Source organism: Montipora foliosa, chromosome 12 (assembly GCF_036669935.1).
Source record: "Montipora foliosa isolate CH-2021 chromosome 12, ASM3666993v2, whole genome shotgun sequence".
NCBI lineage: Eukaryota > Metazoa > Cnidaria > Anthozoa > Scleractinia > Acroporidae > Montipora > Montipora foliosa.
In genome coordinates, this window is record NC_090880.1 from 29,692,907 (window position 1) to 29,717,748 (window position 24,842).

The following is a 24,842-nucleotide window of genomic DNA, read 5'->3' on the forward strand; positions in this document are numbered from 1 at the left end:
CAATGCTTAATAAACTGCAAGGCGGCTTGGCTGGCTAACGCGTCCATATATCACCTACCTTGAGTGTCCGGTTAAGTAGTGGAGGCAAAATGTTCCCGTTTTGTTGAAATACATATTTTTTGCAGAAGTTTGTTAGGAGATGTTTAATTTATACGAGAAATTAAAAAAAACCTTAGGGGAACTTTAAGGTCGATCCTTCTGAGGTTACATGGAGGATGTAAGTACACGAGCCCATGACGAAAATTCTTTCTCTTTTCTCGCTTTCTGCCAACGCCGGTTAGGCTAATTTCATTTAATTGGCACACATTCTACACGCGAAACACGTTGCAGTAAATGGCATATTTTTTAGTGAATTTGGCTTTCTTTTTGACGTCATCGTTGCTTTAGATCCCATCTCCAGCCCACGTGATCGCCGGACGAAAACAACGATGAAAAGCACAAGCACAGAGGTAACCCATGGCATCAGCGACATCTAGGACTAACCTGGTTGGCTGGATTGTAACACGTGACACCACACAGTTGCTCCGACAGATCACACTCGATGAAAGTGCATTTAGCAGTCGGAGGAGGACTAGAAAACAGACAAAATTTGTAGGAATAAGAATAGGACGACAATAAATTAAACGCACCCAAATTATATTATGAATTAAGTGCCAGCTTGCTGGGCCTTCTGGCTTGTAAGCAGAGATTTTTTTTTAATTATGAAAGATAAAGACAATTCTTGGATTTCACATGGCGTCACGGCCGCCATGTTGGTGTCCCCAAACAATGAAATGGCGGCCATGTTGGTGTCCTGATCCAATCCTCCGGGAATTGAAAGCTATTATTATGCTAACGTATTCTTTTGTTTTCGTTGAAAACATGGCTGTTGATCACCTGAGTGAAACCCAAGAATAAATAGAGTCTGCTTTATAGTGGAGAATAGAAAGAAATTTTCGACTTGCTGGGGCTCTTCTTCAAGAGTAGCTAAAAAAGCAGGTACCACGTTTTCTGCCAATCAACCAACAGAAGCCACTTACAAGGATTCCCAGCGCTTGTCGTCGGCTCAATGTATGCACGTTTCGACTTCTGATTGGCTCACTCCTTTCGAATTGTCTGCCGTGATTGGTTTAAATCATTAATGTTTGTGGTTTAAAGGGGCTGTGTCAAAAAATGTAGTCAAATTTTGGCAAGTGGGAACTGGCAGCCAAATCACGCGAAAAGTAAAAATAACTACTTAAAAAAAGAAGGAAGGATTGAAGAAGACAGCAAATTCAAACTGTTCAGGGAAACACTCTTTCAAAGTTTATTTATGCTGTTTGTAACTTAAATTACGTACGCTCGACAGACGTTTTTTTTTGTCGCGAAGCTTCGAGTTCATTGAGTTTTCTCGGTTAACATTAAGTTGCATAGCGAGTACTCAGTAGGGGCGTGGAATTGATAAACCTCTCAAAACTTGAAGAAGTTACCTTGTAGGACATGGGTACACCATTCGTCTGAAAACCTGGTAACCTGACATCATACCATTTGGACGCGAAGGAGGCTCTGGAAAGAAATACAAAAATGACATTGACGCTGAAACTGTGGCATGTTCCAGCGATTTGGCCCCAAGCTTTGCATGTGCATTGTATATGACTACCGAGGTGTCTCCTACCAATGGAAGCTGTATTTCTAGTTTATAGCGATATTTCTTGTTTACAAACATTGACATCACATTTCTTTTGATATTCAAATTTGCCAACAAAGGAACAAAAGAAGTCATTGTGTCAACAGCCAATTAGACTCTCGTTGGCATATTAATAACAATGGGTGACGTCACGAGAAACATCGCTATAACGTTATTTTGAGCGCAAGCTGATTACTTTATTAGGCCATTTCAGAGTTCATGTCTACCTCTTCTTCAAAGCGAGTCTAAGTGCGAAGTTTTTCTTCCGAAAATTAGTTTTCATTCATATGTAAAATAAAACTAATTGCCATCACAACAACTTCGCACTTAGACTCGTTTTGAAGAGGAGGCAGACATGAACTCGGAAATGGCTAATTTCCAAAGTAATCGTTTGTTTTACCCATATTGGATGTTAAATAACAAAATATACTTACCCCATCGAACTTCGATGTAGGTTGGGCCGGCAGTAAGATGCGGCGGGGCAAAACCTGTCGGATCTAACATAACAGGAAACAAAATAATAAACCTTAAGTTTAGTTCGAGCATTCACTGCAAGAACTTCACGTAAGGAAACTAAACTCCCTCGACGTGAGATCATATGGAGTTTCATAACCATCTCAATATATTAACTATGGCCTAGTGAATCGCTTGATTTAGATATTTTAAAACAGATAAACGCTCATTGGGAGCAAAATATTGCTACACAGACCATGCATGCAGCACGAAAACATTCCCCCGTGCCGCTATCACAGAATGTACCAACTTGCCATGAATTTTTGTCTGCAGGTTAAAGGCCTAAGAAGACATTGACAAAGTTAAGGATTTCTTTCAATCGATACTACTTAGCTATTTTCGTCCTCCGAAGTCCGGAAGTGGCTTTTTCTCGCATATTTCCTTGAGGTCTTGGTTAAACGTGTTTAAAACCTGTTTAATTGGTTACGGTGTAATAACAGGCATTGCCACATTTAAACGGTGTGCTTTTTTTCTATCTATTCTTGGTTTGCATTCACGTGATGAGACGGCCATGTTGGTATACAAAACAATAGAAAATGGCCCCACAAATTTTGCATAATAATAGAGTCAAATTGCCAAAAGACATTTTACTGCTTTGCTCTGCACACCCGACGTGACACAAACGGTTTCCTACCTGCAGCATGAGTCGTTGCCGTTCGTGCTTCACTCATAGTGCATCCGTGAGTTGTACAAACCGCTACCTGGTAAGACAATGAAAAAAAAAAACGTTAGGGAGACAAAAACTAAAAGCTAAACTAAGGGCTATTCGCACTTTTTCAATGATTCATACATTTTCTTTCCTTGTCGATAAATCTATTTGACATAAAGTCATAACGGCCTCAGAAGGGATTGCGGACCTGATGAAGAAGGAGATCTTTACTGACGTAAATGTTTACATTTTGTTTCATTAACATACGAGTTTGCTTTCAGAACGTCTCATGTTATTTTCAGATTGACTTCAAAAGGGAAAAACTTGTTAAACCTAGTTCAATGTCCATTTTAAGCCTTTTGGCTTTGACAACGAGCACGTTATGTGCCAATCTTGGGTGACAAGGGCGTTAATGATGCCATACATTTTCTGGTTAACGCATCACTGCTCAGACACTGAAGGCGCTTACCGGCCAGACCGGGTATTTCGAAGGACTAACTCTACAACGCATCCGAATTAACACAAGTCGAAGATGATATATACTCCCCGAGAAGAATGCGAGGGATTATCATGCAAGTGTTTCTTCAAATTGTTGCATTTTCTTTGCAAATTATTGGGTCTAGCCGACCAGTTCTGACAAAAGGAAAGCGCCCTGAGATTATATGGTTTATCGGGTTCAAATTTTCACAGATAGCTGATAAAGCAATGCACTTTCATTATTCAGTTCTTTATTCTCGGCTGACTGACAAGAAAACGATAGCCTTGTGCTATTGATGCAAAAATTTAAACAAAGATTCCCGTATAGGGGCAGTGAAAATGTGATCGTCGCATGTATGCCCATCGTAGGGGGAAGCGATACAGATAATTCCCTCGTTGTAGGCCTTTGGATGGACATAAGCAGATGATAAATTCCTCAACCGACTCTTTATGGGAGATCAATCTCAAACATCAGCTTGTCGTAGAAGTTTGTATTGTAGGAGCCAACCCCCCTCCGCTCCCACCCCCCCCCCCCCCCCCTTTACCAAAGAAAAATCCACTGGACTGAATAAAGGTATACCTGGGGTTCGCGCTCGGCATACAAAAACGCCCTTCTCCGCATTTATACCTAACTTCCACACCCACTGCCTTTAAAACTGAATGATCAGTAGCTTTTCATAGCACATACCTTTATGATATACAGAGTGTATGGTTCAAGACCAGAGACAACAGCTTGAAATACATCGCCACTGGTGTTCATCACATTCGTAACATTTCTGTAGAACATCAAAAATGAAATGACTACCATAAAGTATTTTGTGAAGAACCTGAGCACATAACCATAGATTACATTTTACCACATACGTTGCTGGCTTTTACATGATGAAAAGACGAATTTAATCGAGACGTGATCTCCACAGCGCGAACTAAGTACGATATAAGAAATTAATGCAGACAGAGCAGAGTGTTAACCGACGAGGCGGTTGAGCGTCTGTCGTTTAGTTCCTTTAAAAAACAATGGAAATGTCATCTTTTTATAAATCAAAGCTGAGTTTACTGCTAGCTTGATTCTGAGTAAAATAATCTGGCGACCCTCCTGCTTTTAAACTTGAAGAAATAATAAATTTCACCTCACTTTACTTTACTTACCCCCACTTAATTAACATTAATCGTTCACTTAATTTAACTTATCTATGTTTATGCTGTCATTACTTATTTATTTAGCTATGGAGGTGTCCAACATGAAAGCTCTGCTCCTTTGGAAACTGCACACCTATTAACTGTCTACAATATGGCTAGTCTCCCACGCAGACACTCTTAGAGCTTCGTCACGCGTGGGGCAGGAACGCGTAACGACGCCCTATGAGTGTCTGCGTGGGAGTCTACAATATTAATGTATAGACCCTTTGCATAAATGACAATGTACATCCTAAGCCTCACATTCATGTCAAAAATCCTTTGTCTAGAAACATAAGTACGAGGCTAAGGATGTACAAAGTATTGTTATTCTAATTTAGGCGCCATTTATGCAAATGTCTATGGTCCAGAGGGAAACAGTTAGTTTTGTTTTCCCGAAACTTGGTCTTTACACACATGTATTGCGAGCTCATTGCTTTGCTAAAACGCTGACAGAATGCAGCGCGACGATTTTGCGGCTAAAATTTGCGGAATTGCGACTAAATTTTCGTATCTTGTTGCAAATTTGCGACTGGATTTTTTCGTTAATTTCGAGCCCTGTGGTTAATGGAGGGCTGACGGTGTTCTGTCAAATGCAATTACAGCCTAGTTGGAAATATGGCACCATAAAATGTTCCTGTACTCACACATATATCCTGTAAGATATCACGTTTCCATTGGGTTCTGCAGGGGCATTCCAGCTCACACGAATGTCGGTACTGTTTATGACGTAAAGCGCTGGCGGATCAAACCCTTCCGGTTCTAAAGAAAACAGAAGGCCGTTTGAGAACAAGGGCTCGTTTCTCGAAAGTCCCGTTAACTTTCCGGGTCCGAAAAGCCATTTGCAAAACTGCCATTTGCTTCTTTTTAAAACCTGGTCTTTTAATTTGTTTTCAAGATAGCTAACAAAAAAATGTTTGTGAACACTGATGGCGAAAAATGAATCGAGAAGCACTCATCCACTTGATGAAACTCTTTTGTGGGGAGTTCTGAAGTTAGGTGGTTTTTCTTAACCGACGTCTTAGTTAGAACTTGTTGAAAGTACTAGCCCAGCGTGTTTACTTACGTCCATCCAAAGTTGTAATCTGGAAACCGTCACTCTTAAATGAGCCCGCTCCGTTGTTTAACTCAACCTGGTAAAGATAACAAGGAAAGAGCGCTTCATTATATGTTGAGTGAAACGCCGGAAAGTCTCGAGGATCATCGAAGTTGGCTTAGCAACTTATAAGAAGATGTAAGGACAAAACTATCCAGACTTGAACGGGAAATTTTTCAGACTTACCTGCGAATCAGCTTAAGTTGCTTATCTATCTGTGATGGTCTTCCTAACTTTTATTTCGTGTTAATTCCGCAGTTCAAAGTATATGACATTTCATAAATTCTAAATTCATCAACAGAGCTGAATAACGCAAAGGCTACGTCACCGCTAAGCGAATGGGAACGTGGGCTCAGGTGCGGGCGGTTTGAAATGGCTGCGATTCGCAAGTAATTTTTTTTTTTTGGCATTTTAACATAAAAAATAAGGTGGTTATTTAAAAAATAAGGAAATTTCTTAGAATTTGGAGGAAAAAAAAAGTATCTCGAAAAATTAAGGCCTGTCGAACGTTGGGAAAAATTGTTTTCTTCAAAAATTTAGCCCTCAAAGTTTCGCCGACGCGAAATTACCATAATCTTTTATTGCGCGCTGCAGGCCTATTGGCACTACGAACACCGTTACAACCCCGTAACATTACCACAATAAAAGGAAGAAAAAGCACTTACATAGAATATGTACGGAGTGTTCGCCTTCAGATTTGAAACGAACAGAGTAGTCTGATTTCCTGGTAACTGAGCGACTTGACTTACAGGCCTGCCCGGAAGGGACGTTTCTCGTATTTCCACGACGTACGCCACCACACCGCCTCGCAACTTCTTAATTTCTGGCGGATACCACGTCAGCAAGACAGTGGTGTGATTCAGGGCAGTTCCATTTAATGATGGACCCGCCAGTGGAGGAGCGGACATTGTTCTGTAGGGGAGGGAGGAGTTACTTGAGGTGTTACCTTGTGCAGTCACCACCGTGATCTATGAAGCATGAAAAGATGAAAAACAAAACGATAGACCACGATAATCCTCGATTGCATCACTAACTGCGAAACAAAAGTGCAACGTCGTTGAATGGGCCATTCGTTGGTCATCAAGACGAGGCTTGGTGAGTTTATAACTGATACACGAACACACCAAATCTCTACCTTTTTTACAAAAAAAAAAAAAAAAAAACGAAAGTCATACATAGCTGACGTTTTCATTTTACCGCCTAACCTTGTACTGATGTAAGGAGTAAATTCCAAGGTTCAAATCGTCATATTCCCGCCGTAAAAGTCCTCCAGGCAAAGCATCGCTGACAAAGAACACTTGAACATACTCAGTGGGCTCGCTGACATTTCGAGTTACCATATCCTCCAAGGTTGTTCTGAACAGCGCGTACCCCTGTATCACCCCGTTGGGTCTTTCTGGTGGGTCCCAGCTCACGCGCAAAGACGTTGACGAAGGCGCTGTGGCGGTGGGCGCAGGTTGCCCTTCAGGTTTGGCGGGAAGCGTGCGTACTTGAATTGATGAGCTGTTTCCGCACCCTCCGATGGTACATGCGTAGACAACGACGGTGTATTCAATATAGGGATCTAATGATGTGACATTAATCTGCAATGCCGCATTAGCATCCACGGTGATATTGCGTGACATTAACACGTTCGTCACTTGGATGATGTAATGTAACACGACACCATTTGGTATTTGGGGGGCACTCCAATTTACATATATTGCGTATGGGCTGAGCGCTTGGACAAACGGTGGTGAGATACCTTCGGGGTCTAACGACAAAAGATGAAAGAATCCTGTTACTTAAATTTGAAAAAAAAAGGCAAAAAGTGAAATCTATTTATTTAGATCATGACCTGAAGGCTGAGCGAATGAAACGTATTCTGTATTGTAAAATTGTAAATCTCTTGGTTTTGCGTCAGGACATTTCAATTCAGAATTGATGTAACGACGGGGTCTATGTCTAGGGTAATGCCAAAAAAAAATTATTCTAAAAAATCTAATGCCTCACATATGCCCAGGATCTCCCCCGAGGGCTTAACATTGATAGGCGCAGAAGCTCCCTATTAAAGGAAAAAGGGCTTTTGCCTCTAAGGGAACGCAATTGATAAAATTTCGGTCCGTTCTTTAAACCTAATGGGCATGATAAGGAAAGCATTGGTTGTTGAACAGCAATCTTCTAGCTTGAGTTCGCTATATGCAGACACGGGTTGATGCTACTATGGCTTAGTTGAAGAAGAAAGAATATAACTCACATAGTTACAATTCGAGACCCAGCGTTTCCTCACCTTTGCTAGTGTTTTCAACCCGGATGATCTAAGGATACATGCATACTTAAATGATCACTTCCCAAAGGGGCTTTTCTGGGCCGTGGGCAAACCGGTTGGCTATTTCCAAGTGCAGCCGTGAAGTTGAACCAGGGACTACTAGGATGTTAACCCTTTGACCGTCAGGAGTGATCAGTATGTAAATTTTCTTCACAATTTCAAGGCAATGTCAGTCAGACAGGTATTGAGAATGAACGTTATTATCAGCTTAAAAGGCGTGATCTTGATGTAAGACCAAATTCTCATGCCTACCCAACAAAGAAATCTATGGTACTAGTTAGGAGAATGAATATTTCAATCTTGGGAATGAAAGGGTTAAGAACGGATCTTGAACCTGGGATCTCCTTACCACTGGGAAGCACTGGTTGAAACAAGAGTCCTTTTGCATTCACTTATTAGCATCCTTTCCTTGAATCGCAACTTTGTAAGTTACACTAATTCTTCAGTCTACAAACCAGAGCTGCATAAAAGCACGTCTGGTAGTCAACGTGGTCGCATTGTGAACTTACATCTTCCTTGTCACTATCTGCCTCATAAGATGTAAACCAATCATCACATACCTCCTTGCCCCGTAGTGACGTTACCATATGGACTTGGTTCCCCTGGGACTACGGTATATGCAACGATGCGGTACTGATATGCAGTGACTGGTTGTGCGGTGTTATCAGTGTAACTCACAACAGACGCATTTACTTCTCCGATATACTGAGGATTTCCACTTGTAAGAAGCCGCCTCCGCTGAATCACGTATTTCTGTAAGATTCCGTTAGGTTCTGAAGGCGGATTCCATTCTATTATTACTGTTCTACCAGCAGGAGATGAAAGCCTTGGAGCGGACAGACCCCGAGGACCTGAAAGCAATCAATAGAAATGACTAGTTAAAATGAAACATAATAAATTTACAGACCTATCGTAACGTAACAGATACGTAATTAACCACTTCCCTTTCAGGGGCTTTTCAGGACCGATAAAAGATAAAAATATGCAAAACAGATATTTTAAAATCACACACGGCAGGAGGTGGGCCACTTAGCTCTATAAAGGTGCAAATCTGAAGTTCCATTTTACAGCCCATTCTTGGCCTTTGCATCAACTATTATCTTTAATTTTTGATTTGCTCTCATCTGAGGACTACGGTTCATCAAGAACTCTGTTCTCAAAAAAACGCAAGATTCGGGTTTAAATCCAGTCACGCTCTTCTGTTCTACAATTCAGAGTAAACTCGAAATTAAAGGCAATATTTAATTTAGAACCTAACCAGATTCCAAAGTTCTTTGGGGATCTGAGTTTGAGCTGTTACTGCAGCCAACCGCTGTACACACACTCAGTCTGAACACATAAAACGTGAAGGGTTGGAGACCAGTGACCGTGGAGCTACTGATATTTCCCATGACTCGCTTGATCTCGGTGTCATTTTGAAAGATGACGTAGTGCAAGACAATTCCGTTTGGCTTGTTGGGTGGGACCCAGGTCAGTGTGAGGGAAGTCGCGGTGACATTGGTGAATAGCGGTGGATCCAGAGAACCAGGAACTAAAAGAAAAGAGAAATCTAAACGTAAAGGTGCAATAGTGTCAAGGGGGCTTTCCGGCCACTACTGTGCCGAAATAACTTTTCATGACTTTGTCTTATGTAAAAGAAAAGCAGAGCGGTAAATTGCTTCGCCTCAGCAGCGCAGAGTAAAGAAATAAATTGAGTCATTATATTTGAGTTTTCACGGATTTTAAGACACTTTTCGTGCTATGCAGAGAGCCCCTTTCACTGTAATTAAAGGTTCCATTTTTTCCCTCCCGTCATCTTCATACAAAGACACGAGAACATTTATCATCTCCTGGCTTAAACTTGATGTTGGACATCTAAATTACTCTGTGGATCCCAGGGTCGTAGCCAGTATGAGGCAAACCGAGGCACTTGCCTCAGTCATTTTTTCGTGATTTTTTAATTAAATAAAGCGTTATTCCAGTGTTGTCTTCAAAATGTACTCATATCATCATAAACACCGAAAACACCTACGAAGAGAATTTAACAATGGACATTGCCTCAGTCATAATTATTTTCTGGATACGGCCCTGGATCCCCTTATGAGGTTTGTGTATCCGCACCTCTCTGCTTGTCACTTGACGTAACCAGTCCAACCGAGTTAATTTCTTTCATTTTTTCTGAACACTTTTCTGTTTACCGACGTTTAAGATACCATTGATTTACGTCTGTTAAGCTCATCGTCTCATTTGCGCACTGTTTGCTAACCTTTTCACCTCGTTTTGGGTCTGGCAATTCACTTATGTCTTGGTGAAATGCACCAAATTGGATACACGCCTCATTTATGGCAAATACCTTATACAGGTAAAGTAAAGTACCCATATTTAACGTCGATAATTCGTCACAGTAATTCAACTGAAAAACCTGAGGTCGACGGTGCGCTCGTTTTACTCCCCCACCCCCCTCCCCCCTCTTCATCAGTGCTCCGTTTTACGGGTATTTAAAGCTACTTAAAATACGCAGAACGGAAAGAAGTCAAAACAAGGATGTGAGATCCGGGGATCGAACTTGGGACCTCTTGCACCAGGACCGCGCACTGACCGACTGTGCTACTCCTTGGCCAGTTAGACAAATATTTTTTTGCACATTGTCGAAAATAAACTTATTCTTGCATTAAAAATAACAACAACTGGTCACATCCTTCCTTCTTTGCTTTGGACTATGGTGATAAGACAATGTAATGTAATCTACCTCCTACTAAAAGGTATCACGCTTACCGTCTTCAGGTGTTTTTATTCGAGTCCACTGGCTGAGCCCCGACCCTGCAGAAGTATTGGCTTGCACGCGGAATTCATAGACCGTGAAAGGCTGGAGATCAGTCACTGATAAACTGAACCCCAGGCCACTGAACAGCAACGTTTCCACGTTTCCTATTTTCTGAATCAACGCATATGCAACCACAATCCCATTAGGTAACATCGGCTTCTGCCACGTGATATGCACTGAGATCGAATTTAACACTGTTACATTTGGAGCCTCCACGCCGTCAGGTACTAAGTCAAAAAAAATCAGAAATATGTTGTAGGAAAAAACGAGAAACCCACTCCTTTGTTAGAAAAAGTAAAAATGTAAATGCTTTGTTGATAGTGAAAGTCAGTGCAATTAGCTATCGACGGAGCTAGTTCACAGGCACCCCACTTTTCAGGAGGCAACCAGTTGGCTATTTACAAAGAGTGGTAGATTTGAATCTGGGACAACCGGAACCGGAAACAAATCCAAATCAGAGGTTAGAACGGGATTTGCACCCGGGATGACCGCATGCAAACCCAACGCCCTAATCACTGGACGGTCAGCAGTAATCGATGAATTTTCCCTTTGTACGCGTTGCCTTTTACTTCGAAAGGGGTAAGAATCTGGCGTTATTGACGTCTCAAAAAACGTAATTAGTTCATACAATTTTCCGAGGCCCAAAGGTTAGACTTACCTCCCTCGGGGGTGGAACCAGTCACATTATTGCTGACAACAAAGCCAACAGAATTGGATGCATTCACCCAAAATGTGTAATTACTAAAAGGAAGAAGTCCGTTGTAGATGAAGTCCTGGTTGGCTTCTTCCACAGAAATTCCCGTTTCTATGCGCTCTTCGGTTCTAAGCTCGACTGACTCCGGTACAAGGAACGTTCCACGAATCATCAGATGGTAGAACAATCTTCCATTAGGCGTTGCCACCGCTGTCCAACGTGCAGTGACTGCTGTAGCATTAAGAATGTTGGCGTTCAGAATCACTGTCCCATTCGGTGCAATTTCGTCAGTAAAAGCGACCGCTTGTGGTCCAAACGAACAGCCAACAGCCGTACATGCGCGCACGCGAAAAATGTGGCGGCTATATGGAGTGAGCCCCGTTGCAGTGTAATTTGCAAGCTGGGTTTCATTCAACACAGGATCCGATACGGAGTTATGATACAGCTCATACCGAGTTATGATTCCATTGGGCATTTTCGGTGGCAACATAATGACATACAAAGCGTATGGACTTAGAGCCAACACAATAGGCGCAGGAATTTCATCAGGGATGTCTTCGTAAGTCGTCACCTGAGACGCATTGCTATACGTCCCCCCTCCCCCTGTGAAAGCCCGTACTCGGACAAAATACAATGTCCCCGCTGTGAGATTTCCGACAACGGTACTATAAACATTACGAGTTGCATTAAATTTCGACACGTATACACCGAGAACATCACTTGTTGCAAACAGTACTTCATAACGAACAATTTCGCCGTTGGGTTTCATAGGTCTATTCCAGGACACTTCCACCTCTCTTTGACCGCGAACCAAAACCGTAGGGGGGTCAACACTCTCAGGGGGTAACTCTCCGGTTTTGATAACAGCAACGGGTCCTACGGCGCAACCAATTCGGGTGCAGGCGGTGAGCTGTAGTCGATAGTCAGTGTAAACCTCCAAGTTTGAGACTGTGAAGTTATTATCGGTTCCACTATATATCAACTGTCCATTTAAAGTGAGGTTGTACAGAATTATGATGCCATTAGGGTGTAAAGGCTCGGACCAATACACCTCAAGTTCTCTTGGACGACGAACGGCAGCGGGGCCTGGAACACCGTCTGGAACTAAAAGGATGGTAAATTTGGTTACAGTCACTCAATAATTCCACAAATACAAGTAATCCACAACCCTTCTTGGTAACAAACGAAAGGTCAAGAGCTAAGACCGTCGCCTTGGTCATGAAAGGCTGCGACAAAAACAGTGCAAAGACCAATATTTTTTAGGCAACCATTTAAATTCTCTTTTTCTGTAAAACGTATTATGGGGTGCCAATGTGGCAAATAAAATAATTCGGCAAAACGGTTGATAGAAGTGATGATCTAAAGTGCACGTGAGAAAGATGATATACAAGTTGCTTGGCAAGAAAATCAGAGTTACAAGCAGGACTCGGGACCTACGGCCTCCCTAACACCGGTTGGATTCCCTCACCATCGAGCCACAAGAGTTCTGGGTAAGCTGGGTCCTTTATATATATATATTTTTTTCACCAACATTCCTTGTAGTCCGGTGTCTTTTCGGTTCCATCAGGGAGCTTAAAGGTAACTTAAGCAACGACAACGGCGACGGCAACGAGAACGTCACAAATTTGCATATTTGGTAGGTAAAAACAATAGCTTTGCACGCCCTGCACGTGTGTTTTTCACTTTTGTCCATTTCTTTGCCGTCGTCAGCAAAACTACAACGTGAAACAGCCAAATTTGAGGTTTTATGGACAACGTCATTACTTTAGGATAAATTTTCATTTTCTGCCCTAAATTGAGCGCCGTTCCTACCAGCGTCATTTTTGAGGAACTACCACACCCCCGTCATATTAAAAAAGTTGAAATAGTAACGAAGCGATTACAACAACGCGAATTTATATTTTGAGGTGACGTTCTCGTTGCCGTCGCCGTTGTCGTTGCTTAAGCTCCCTATTGTCATCTCAAAATATAAATTCGCTTTATCGTAATCAATTCGTGACTATTTCAACCTTTTTAATATGACAAGGGTGTGGTAGTTCCTCTAAAATGACATTGGTCGGAACGGCGCTTAATTTAGGGGAGAAAATGAAACTTTATCGTCAAGTGCTGACCGTTCTTCTTAAAACCTCAAATTTGGTTATTTCGCGTTGTTTTGATGACGACCGCAAAGAAATGGACAAAAGTGAAAAACGCACGTGCAGAGCGTGCAAAGCTATTGTTTTTGCCCACTAAATATGCAAATTTGTGACGTTCTCGTTGCCGTCGCCGTTGTCGTTGCTTAAGTTCCCTTAAGAAACGACAGCGACGGCAACAACAACGCCGCAAAACAATGATTATCATTGGTTAAATGAGCATAAATAATCGTTCTGCAGCACGGATTTTGGCAAATATTTCTTAGGTCCTCCACCTCTGCATAAAGACGACGTGAAATCATCAAATTTGACGTTTTGACGACAAGGTGAGCATGAAACTGAGAATCTTTCATTCTCTATTTTCACCCTAAATTCTCTGGTACCAATTCCTTTTTTAGGATACTTCACTAACAATGTATGACGTGAACAAGATGGAATAATCGGGAAAGACTTATGATAAAGCAAAGTTACATTTTGACATGACGTTTGCGTCGACGTCGCTGTTGCAGATCTTAAGGCCTCTGATCATCCGGTATCTTACGGGGGCCACAGAGTTTGATTCCCGGCTAGCTCACTTAAGGTAGCGATGGTTCAAACATTTTCGGACCACATGACTTCCATATTTGCTTTTATAAATACAAAATAGGATTAATCCATTGACTTAGGAGTAAGACTTAAAAGGTTTTACTCTAACGCTAGATGATTTTACTCGTCAGTGGAAGGCGGTTGAAGAGTCAATCGGTTAATTAAACCACATCCAAGACCGTAACATGTGTGCTTTTGCACACTGAACAACCCGTTCTGGGAAGAACAGAATTCAAGATGGTCACTGAGTTTGGTAACACGACTGTTTTTGTGTTGTGGTTTTAAAAGTGCTTGACATACAGCCGGTGTATTTCTGGTTTATTGATCAAGCTTGGGGGAGGGGAGATAGGGGTCTATTTCATTATTACATGAACAAAACTGACAATCAAACTCTCTAAATCTCACAGGATGCTTCACTTAGCCAGTATATAAATTTTCATAATTTGGAACTTACGTTCAGAAGCGAGAAACAACCATCACCCTCTGGTGAAATTCTAAACGTAATTAATATCCACAAAAAGAAGTCAGATTGATTCTTATACGCTGTGAAGGTACAAGAAGAGAGGAAGTCCTTTTGGACTTGTGAATCCCAAGGATGAAATCTTGAGCCGGCTTAAGCGCGTGACTGGAGGGCGAAGAGTTTTTTTCCTCATGAAAATACTAATAATCTCCATCATCTGAAATTGCTTCTGTTTAAAAGATATCTAAAATAGAAATTTAGGCCAAGCCTTGACAAGCCTTTTTTTTTTTTGTTTTGTTTTTTTTTATTTATTTTTGGAAAATTGGATCGATGAAACCGGTTACATCGTTATGTTTGCGAAAATTGGCTAAGTGAAGGATTGATGCAATTGGTCTACTGGGAGTGGAATCGAATCGTGAATTGAGGCTTTAATACCTGATTCTTCCGTCGTGACATTTTTACCAGGTCCCACGGAGCCTCCGCCGACTGTGAAGGCCTGGATCCTAATTTCGTAGGTCGTATAAGGTTGCAGGCCTGAGATGGTGGTATTCAGAACCCCTGCGTCTAAGAACTCTGACTCCTCAGGAACTACCCGAGGAGATTTGGTGCTGTATGAAAGCACCTTGTATCCTGTTAAGACTCCATTTGGTCTCTGAGGAGGGTCCCAGGTTACTCTCATTCTTGTTCCACCCGGCAGTGGTGTCAGCTCTCTTGGGGCCTGGATACCACTAGGAGCTTGATTGAATGCAAAAAGATGGTCGAGGTTAGTGAAAAAAAACTATAATGTATAGCCATGAAAGTGGCAGAAAGAGGTTTTATCATATACTCCACTGCTAAACTACTTTACCAGAAAAAGTCAAAAGGACATGCAAAATATCGCAACATAAGACACTGAACACTTAATGATACAGCTTCTTTCCTCTACTGTTATTGCAAAGGTTTGTTTGGGATATTTTGAAAATAATGTTATCAATGTAATTTGAAACTGTTGTCTTCCCCCATACAAAACAGAAATTTAAACAGCAAATTTGCAATTGAAGATGGCACATATCACGACCAAACGTGTCTTCGGATCGATCTCTTAAAGAGATTGTTGTTTTATTTCTTCAAATTTTTGTTTTGGGAACGTTTCTTCGGCGTAAAAGTAAGTCTTTATTTGATGGTATCACGAGTAATACACACAGGTGTTCTGCTCATTGATCGAATTTTCTTGCTACTTCGGGGCCCAAAAAAAATACTCCTTAACGAGCAAAATATCTGGGCAAATTCTGTGACAAACCATCAAATAATATTAGCTAGCATGTATGCATTTGTCAAATTAAATTTCACAACCAAATCGTCCATATATTTAACGTAGGTAAAGCTCACAATCGTTTTGAAGATGTTCGCATTCTTTGCGTCATGATTGGCTCAGTTGCTTTTCTGTGCCTGTTGTGATTGGCCAATTTTGGTTCCATGCCACTCACCTCCCTGTCCGCTCCGAGTGAAAATCCATTGGCTTGGGGCCGAGCCTAACGTCCCAGAGTGAAAGCTCTCGACTCTGTACAGATAATCTGAATGGCAAACAAAAAAGGAAGTCCTCATTGGCTAGGAAATTCATTACTACACCAGGGAATACGCATATGGGTCCAAAAGATCCAAAGAGAAAAAAAAAACAGGAAATGGAACGGGCTCAGTAAGAAACTGATTAGAATAAAACGTGGAACACATCAGAATGCTCACATTTACAATAGAGGCGATGATGGCTTTCTTGGAGGCAAACAAGTTATTTCTCCATTTCTGATTGCAACAGATTCCTTACATAACTCTTACTTATCCTCATCGGGCCCATGAAGACTCTTAAGGCCGGTTACATAACTCTAGCTAGCCGGAAAAGCTTCATTCCAAAAAAGTGGCGAAAATATTCACTCAGAGAAAATTTTGCATGAATAGACGTCACATCATCCCACGTTATTTTAGCTGTGATATGGAAACGGCTGAAACAGCTTTTCATGCAGTTGAAAGAGATCCTAATTATTTCAAGTGAACAGTAAAAGCGACTACCGGTATTTAATTTGGCTCTCATATGATTAAAGAGTTACGCAATTAAATTGTTCTCTTAAACATTACAAAGAAAGAAAACACATTACGTAGCTTTGGGGAAGAAGAACATAACTTTCGAGCCAACTACCGCGTCTGAGAATTGAAGGACATTATCGAATTAAGTGTCAAGGTTAGCCAATGAATTTTTCTTGTTTTAGCATCATCCTTCAAACTCAGCCTTCACAGCTTGATTATTTTGACTCGCCTCCTTCACTAAACAATCTGTAATTTCGATCCTAAAAAGTACCATGTTTACGTTCGATCCAAATAACACAAAAGGAACGTTCGCTATCCATGCAAATTTACCTACCCCCGCTAACAGAGGTTTCGTATCTCGTCGCTTTCGTTTATTCTTGTCTTTTTAGATTAGTCTTTGGCTCTGATACTTTCCTGTCAGTATTCAGTATTGAAGTGATCCATTTCAAGAAAAACCTGTGCTATACGAAACGAATTTCTTCAGTGTTGAGCGCACAATGTTGTTATTTCTAATTTTATGAAGATTGGGACATTTCACTGCTCTGTGATTGACTCAATGGTGGCTTGGGCATGGCAGACAACCAGGTTAGCATTTGACAGATCACAGAAAAACGATTTTTAGAACATTTCAAATTTCATGCATTTGAGCTGCGGAATGGGTATGAAATGAATGTTGGGAGCCGAGATCATTGCAGTTAGATATTAAAGTAACTTTAGAATTTGGGAGAGAACCGTGAAAAAATCCAGGCTCGAACGAGATTCCATCCTATGACCACGCGATTTCGCCGTACCATTTGGCTATTAGGGAGTTTAAGAAACCACGACGGCTTGGACGACGAAAACGTCACTTCAAAATTTACGTTTGAGCTGTTCTAAGTATTTCATGTTTATTCCATCTTGTTTATATTATTAAGTATGAACGAAGTGTCCTAAAACTGGGATAGGTACGGACGGATATGAAGTAAAGAGTGAGACTGAAAGAATCACCGTAGTTTGTCCACGTTGTCGTCAAAACCTTAAATTTGGTCATTTTACGTAGTAGTTTTGACGAGTACGGGAGAGAATTGTTCAAAAATGCGTGCCGCACGTGCAGCACGATCTTTTTGGTTTTTTTAACCAATAATATTACTGCTTTTTGGAGTTGTCGTTGCCGTAGCCGTCGTCGTTTCTTAAACTCCCTATTTACAAGTGCAACCGAAAAGTGGAACCAGGCACTAACAGGATCAAATTCAAAGAGTGGTTTTGAACCCAGGTCTCCAGATGTCAAGGCAATCGACCTAACCACTGGGCTGGGCTGGGCTGGGCTCTTAGATGTCAATTTATAGTAACAATAAAGTATGCTCAACAGAAAAAGGACTGTTTCGTGGTACAGGTTTTTCTCACGGGACAAGAAAAGAGCAAGGTGTAAAAACAGCCGTAAATAGACGAAAAAATAAAATTTTAAAATCAAAAAAACCTCTCCTAGCATCACAAAATCGTCCACTCATTACCTGTGAAACTTTCAACTGTGGAATCATTAAATGTCTCCGTCTTCCCAGAATACACTGTGCTGCTATTAAACGGTAAACAGCTTCCAATTTGACTGCTGGCCGCGAACGTAGACTTGGGAGGGCAGCCGTCAAGATCAGCATTGTAAATTGCCGTGATACTTTGTGCATAATCTATCTCTAACCCGACCGAGGATATTTTAATGCAACCACCAAACGAGGCGTCAACATCCAGTCCAGCTTGACGTGCGACTGTGTCCTCGATAGAACCCCATGGCACTCCTCCCACATAAACACTTGATGTTATTTGAAGATCAATCAAGCCAGCTATGGATCCAACTTTGCCATCGAGAATCATGTATGAGTTGCTCAAGGTCAAATTGTGCCACTGCCCGTCGCAAATTTCTCCAGACGATATCTCAACAGTGAATGAGCCTTCTGTACTTGCGTCAGAGTATTTCATTTCCACTTGAGTTCGATTATACTGGACTGCAAATGTTGTTTCTAGACCGCGGGCAAACAGGAGCAACCCAGAGGATAACTGAGATCGAAAGATCAAAGTAAAATGGAATATGTTACCGTCGAGGCCAATGGCTTCTTTATTCATAGCAACAAAGCCGCCTCCTCGTAGGTATATTGCCTTTTCGTTGTCTCTCTCTGGACAAGCATTCCTCTCAGGTTCCACTCCGACAGCCTCAAGCGCAGAGGTCCAGTCCAGGGTCCTTGAATCTGACATGATTCCATGCAGGCAACCAATGAAGGTGATATTTTGGATGATATTACGCCGGAGGGTGAACAAGGGAGGCGGAGGAAGCAATCCGAAGTACACACCGCTGTTAGCGGATATAGAAGTGGCCCGACCAGGGCTGCTTTGACTTGCGCTGTAGTTGTCTACAGTGAGCGTTCCCAGTCGGTTTCGTCGAACTATCTTCAGGTGATGCCATGCTCCATCATCAAAGCGAACATTCTGGCTGATGTTAAAGACCGCGGGGCCATCTTGACAATCAAATATAAGCCATGGTGTGCCATCACGCATTTCAACAGCCAACAGGTCTCTCTGCGCATCCGGTGAAGCAAGGAACAGCATGAGTCCATTAGCATACTGGGTGCGAAACCAGAACTCGATATCGTTTGTTGCACCCGGAGTGACGAAGTCTGAGGGAAACTTGTAGTAACCAAGACCTGGAAAATGCACTCCAGCTTCCACCAACGGGGGAGGATGATAGAATGCGGAGAACGCTCGGCTTAGGTTGTAACTTGGCGGAAGGGGGCCGTTTGGAGTCTGGGGCTGTAGCCATTTTAGATAAACTGTCGATGGATCCACAGAGATCACTTCTGGTGGACTTTGACCCTTGGGCGCTGAAATTAAATGAACATAAATAAGAGAAGGCTCGCTCAAGAATGTACATATACACAAAGATACACACACAGCTAGGACACCGTGAAGTAGAAAAACAAACATCCTCCAATTGCTCTTAGCGAAATGATCGTTCTTTGGGGGTCAGGCTGGGATAGTGGCCTTTGCGGTGACCGCGTCTCCGACCTCAGCAATTGTGTGGGCTGATTTGAAGTCACCCTGACTCGAGGGTCTTTCTCTGGGTTCTCTGCTTTTCCTTTCTCGTCAAAATCGACTCCCAGCTAATTACATCTGACTGTAGAACAAACCCTTCCAGAGGTGCTCTATATAAGTTTTCGGCGCGGTCTGGTCGCGCAACGACCAACGTAATTCAGTCCCTAATACCACAGAACAGAATCTACATTTGCATTTTCTCTTCATTTTTTTGAATCTACGGCAGTTGCATGAGTTAGATGCCACTTGGGACCCACAGCCTGAGACAAATGCCACTGAAAAAATATTACAAGGGCACAAAATATCGATGATAACGCCTTCACTTTCAATATAATTATTTACAAATGTTTTTCCGAAAACACCGGCCTCACTCAATGCTGGTTTAGACAAGGGAAAATGCAAGATCTTCCAAAGAAAACTCTTCAGATACTGAGGGTCTGATCAGAATTGGATGAGGAAGGAGTAAGTGTGTGTGTGATATTTCGAAACTAGTCCCAAGGGCGAAGTCCTCAGGTCTTACCTCACTCTTATCGCAATTATTATGGGTTACGTACCTGCAGGAAGTGTGCGTGCACGGGCCTCTGGGCTATGCCGAGTGCAGTCATAGCTGTTGCACGCTATGACGGTAAATTTGTATTGCGTATAAGGTCTTAGGTCACCGATCACACCATCCCTCTGGGATCCAGGCACCTCTAAGGATCTCACGGCAGTTGCATTTGATGGTGGTTGGTACTTGAAAATGACGTATCGAATGATAACACCTTGAGGGGTCTGGGGAGGACTCCAGGAGACGCTGATTGCAGTGCTGTTAACAGGACTGGCGCGAGTGTTCATGGCACTTTCACCTGAAGGAACTTAAATAAAGCAGACAATTTCGTCACAAATTACATCAAGCACTCTTTTCAGTAACCTGGATACCAGAGGCTTTTCATGCGCGGTTTCCGGTTTCGCGGCTTCGCCGCTCGTGTCTTTGGCCTTCTGCCGAAGACAACAAAGCTCGTCCTCGTAGTTTTTTCGCTGCTAGTGTCTTCGGCCGAACAACGCCTCTGGTACCCAGGGTATCTTGTCAGTCTTTGAAAAGCCATATCTTTCGGGTCACCGTTAACTGAATACAGCAAGGCAAAAGAGAACCTGGATGAACTCTTAACGGGAAAAAATGTTCAGCACCAGGATCATTTTCACAAACCAAGAATTTTTATGCAGGAAATGTATATCCAGGTTTACTTAATCCAGACAAATTAGTTAAAATTCATCTTATTGGAGATGAAAAAGCTGCTAAAAGACAGGAAAAAATTTGGAGTGTCATTTTACAGTTGTTCTTTTACACTGATAATTTTGAGAATAGCTAATAAATTTGTATGTAGCTTAGAAAGTCACGGTTCAAAGACCCGACCAGACCGGGGTCGAAAGTTATGATTCAAAGACTGAGGTAGGGTAGGGTCTCTGAATCGTAACTTTCGACCCGCGTTCGGTCAGTCGGGTCCGTTCGGGTCTTTGAAGGGACCAAGCCACATTTTTCCTCTTTTCACCAATGATAATATTGTTTTGTGGCGTTGTCGTTGTCGTTTCTTAAACTCCCTAATTTCCTATGGACGGTTAGCATATTTCACTGTAAAACATGCACTACTTACTTCCATCTGCAGTCCTGTGACGTGTCCAATTACTCGCACGGTCACCTTGGACTTGCGCAGTGAAAGTTCGCACCCTGAACTCGTACTCCGTATTTGGTGTCAGTCCAGTGACATTAGCCCGCCTAAAATTCAAAGAACTAGAATCATGCTCTGGACTGCTGCTATAAATCAGACGTCCATCGTCGTCAAATGGGTATCTGCGCAAATACAACTCAAAACGAAAAATCTGGCCATTTGGTTCTGGTGGCTCGTCCCACACGACCAACACCGCTGTTCCGCCCGGAAATGACGTCACATTCGGCGCCGGCTGAAAGTCTGGAAGTGTAGGTTGCGTAAGAATGATAGTGTCATTACTTCGACCACATCCGCCATTGGTGCATGCTTCGATTGCGAAGTTGTACACTGTATAAGGTCTGAGACCACCCACAGCACATGACAAAATAATACCCCTGCAGTGAACAACTTCGGCAGGACTTCTGCTACTTGTAGATATTAATCTATATTCTATAATGCGCCCGTTTGGCATGGAGGGTGGCTGCCATGTTGCTGTTACATTGCGCGGAAAAATGTCAGTGATAATGGGAGCGGGAACTCCTCTCGGTGCATCTTGAAATGTACGGTAGACTCTGCCATTCTCCAAGCTTCTTGTACTACCATATGCAGTGAAAGTGATGAGGTAATAGTGGTACACAGTGTCTGGAGTAAGTGAAGTGTCGTTGAAAGTTTGGTTTAGCCCGCTGTAAATCTGAGAACCATTTCTGTACAGCTCGTATCGTGTTATGATGCCATTCGGGCTATCGGGCGGAGACCAGGTTAACATTATAATGCGTGAAGACAAGACTCTAGCAAATGGGGCGGGCTGTTCAGAAGGGACTGAAAAAGTGAAAGAAAGGAGGTACTTTCTTTAGTAATAAAGAAGGAAATAGGAACAGGTTATCGGATTTTTGAGAATGGCATAAAGTATCGAAACCTTTACAGGTAAAATAATGGCGTTTGTAAAATTACAATGTAATGCGCCCGTGGGATGGATAGCCCGACCGATGTTACGGAGGTCGTAGGTTCGAATCCGGCTTTGCCCGTCTCCAAGCAACTAGTTTACCTAACCCCAGCCTTGTTCTAAAAATCTATTTCTTCCACGTCTTTTTAAGAGAATCGAAAAGTAACTGTCTTGCTGGAGAAGAAGAAACTTCTCGCACATGAAAGACCGCCACTGAATAAGCTTCAAACCCTTTAGCCCGGGTCGTTTCGCTAAGGTGTCCACATTTTTTCCTGAAGTGAAAAATGATATTCTCATCAAGGTAAAAAATAGGTCGATGTGAACTTAACGAAGGCACCACATGCAAAATGAAGGCGAGTCGGGTTGTTTTAGTTAACACTGCAGGGTGGATTTAAGTTCCTCTTATTACCTCCACTGCAGCCAAATTCGTTGTCCTGTTGAAGAGAAGCTGTTCCACTCTTGCATTGGTCGCATTTGAGACCCTCCACATTCTGCTTACACGAGCACGATCCACTTTCATCGCACTGGGTATCAACGCTTCCAGCTGGATTACAATTACAAGGTGAACATCTGGAGTGAAATAAAATGAGGATTACCCAAGTTATTTGACGACAGCGAAAACTAAGCACAGAAAAAGGAATAAATTTGTATTCTTTAATTATCATGATAATAATTCCTTATTTGTCGAGTTGACAGCAAACAGACCTAATACATGGAAACTGATAGCGCAAGTTGTTTGTATTTCTACTCTGACGTCAATATGCTTAGTCCATATTTTACAATCAGTCTGTTTTAAACAAAGCTCCGTACTCCTCAGTCTTTTCCATGTTTTTATTCACTAATCATCTTATCACAGTTAATAAAGGGTCTCTGTCTCACAACTTTAAGTGATTTGATGACACACAAATTGCTCATAAAATGGAATGGAGTGTCCCAATAACCACCAAAAACTTTTAAAAAATAATAATAATAATAATAATACCGAAAAGAAATAAAAACAACTAAAGTCTTGAAAGAAGTCAGGGATGCCCAGAATCATCTTGTTTGATATGTAACGATAATTTTGTCGGCAAAGTCCGAGTCACGAGTTACGATACCACTGACGATACTTCCATGTACTTCCACTTCACGATACCATGTCATTAGTTCAAAACTCGTTATCAACAAGAGATTTCTCCACAACACCCCCACAGAACCGCGACATAGCCCCATTAACAGATCAACGAAGAACCAAGCCATCATTTTGTGAATCTAGACGACAGATATCATTGGTGTGTGCCAACCCTGTTAATCCCTGGGGTTCCTGTATCTTTCTCTCACCTGCCACTTACTGCGAAGCCATAGTGACCGGAAATACACGTATCACACCGACGCCCAGTAATATTGGTCTTACACGTGCATTGACCAGTATCATTACAATTTTGACCAACAGAACCAACAACATTGCACAGACATTGTATACATCCCTGGCCAATGGGGTTCCAATAGTACTGGGCAGCACAAGAGTCACATTGGAGGCCCATGACATTGCTCAAACACGTACATTGCCCATTGCTTCCAGCACACTGAAGTTCATCTGAAAGCAGATAGTGAAAAGTCATAGAGGAACTTGGTTACTCTATGGGCAGGCTCTTGAAGGAATTTTTCGTTGCTAGGATAAATTTCTTAACTTATAAAAAACAGTGTACTATTTCCCTCTCGCAGGGTCCTGGCAGGGACGTACGGGTTTTTACTGCTCTCTCACATACATCAGTGCTTTTCGATCGTGTTGGGTACTGTAATTTTGTATTTGCAAGTTGTCTGCCAGTTGTCTGTCCTTAATATTCGGCAGGACACCTGCCATTAAACAGCAAGTATCTCGCCATTCACCACTTTCGGTAAAATATGAATTTCACCCCTCCCACCTTCCCAGTTATTGCTTGTCTTTCTAACTGCACGCTTTCCTCAATTTGTTATGGTTACCAATGTAGGTTTCGCCTTCTACAGTTTTCATAAATTAAGCGTGGGTAATTTCTGCCAGCGGCACCCCTACAGTCCATCAGGGAGGGGGCAGGTCGTTGAACTACTGCTGGACTGGGTTAATAATGCCAGCCATCATGCCGGCCTCCCATCACAGGCATGAGGCACCCCCCTTGGTATAGCATTACTAGCTTTAGGCCTGTCATCCAGTCTTCATCCCAGTCGGTGGGTACAAACCGAGCCTTGCAGTATATTCCCTGCCCAACTTGCCCACCAATTTGTGGTACCTTTCTGTCTCTCTCACTTTGCGTGTGTTTACATTACTGGTTATAGATCCAAAGGGAATTGTAACGCCAGTCTCTTTTATCCCTGTCTCTAAATATCATAAAATAAGAAACCGCAAGCAAAGAACTTTTTTGTGTACATGTACTTGCCTGAACTTTTCCTGTCACCACCAACTGTGCCATTGGGGTAACAGTTGCAGGGTCGACAACCATTTGGATCTGATTGGTTAAGACCAAATGTGCCAAGCTCGCACTGATCACATCGTTGACCAATCACACGTGGCTTGCAAGTACAGTTTCCGGATTGTTCTTCACATT

General features: G+C 42.2%; 1 protein-coding gene across 1 annotated transcript in view; it reads right to left on the bottom strand.

Moving 5' to 3' along the window:
* The window catches only part of LOC137978400 (usherin-like), a 54,134-nt gene that overhangs the window by 13,905 nt on the left and 15,387 nt on the right, over positions 1-24,842 (bottom strand). Inside the window, exons 10-30 of the mRNA XM_068825296.1 lie at positions 24,675-24,842; positions 23,602-23,857; positions 22,691-22,851; positions 21,285-22,157; positions 20,208-20,507; positions 18,087-19,442; positions 16,005-16,091; positions 14,974-15,273; positions 11,326-12,465; positions 10,619-10,894; positions 9,123-9,395; positions 8,425-8,715; positions 6,762-7,309; positions 6,222-6,524; positions 5,527-5,593; positions 5,108-5,222; positions 3,973-4,060; positions 2,793-2,859; positions 2,080-2,142; positions 1,449-1,524; positions 484-571 (exon numbers count right to left, since the gene is read on the bottom strand). The exon at positions 24,675-24,842 is cut by the window's right edge and continues 426 nt beyond it. Coding sequence (XP_068681397.1) covers positions 484-571; positions 1,449-1,524; positions 2,080-2,142; positions 2,793-2,859; positions 3,973-4,060; positions 5,108-5,222; positions 5,527-5,593; positions 6,222-6,524; positions 6,762-7,309; positions 8,425-8,715; positions 9,123-9,395; positions 10,619-10,894; positions 11,326-12,465; positions 14,974-15,273; positions 16,005-16,091; positions 18,087-19,442; positions 20,208-20,507; positions 21,285-22,157; positions 22,691-22,851; positions 23,602-23,857; positions 24,675-24,842 — 6,896 coding nt within the window. The remainder of the gene's footprint in view (positions 1-483; positions 572-1,448; positions 1,525-2,079; positions 2,143-2,792; positions 2,860-3,972; positions 4,061-5,107; positions 5,223-5,526; positions 5,594-6,221; positions 6,525-6,761; positions 7,310-8,424; positions 8,716-9,122; positions 9,396-10,618; positions 10,895-11,325; positions 12,466-14,973; positions 15,274-16,004; positions 16,092-18,086; positions 19,443-20,207; positions 20,508-21,284; positions 22,158-22,690; positions 22,852-23,601; positions 23,858-24,674) is intronic.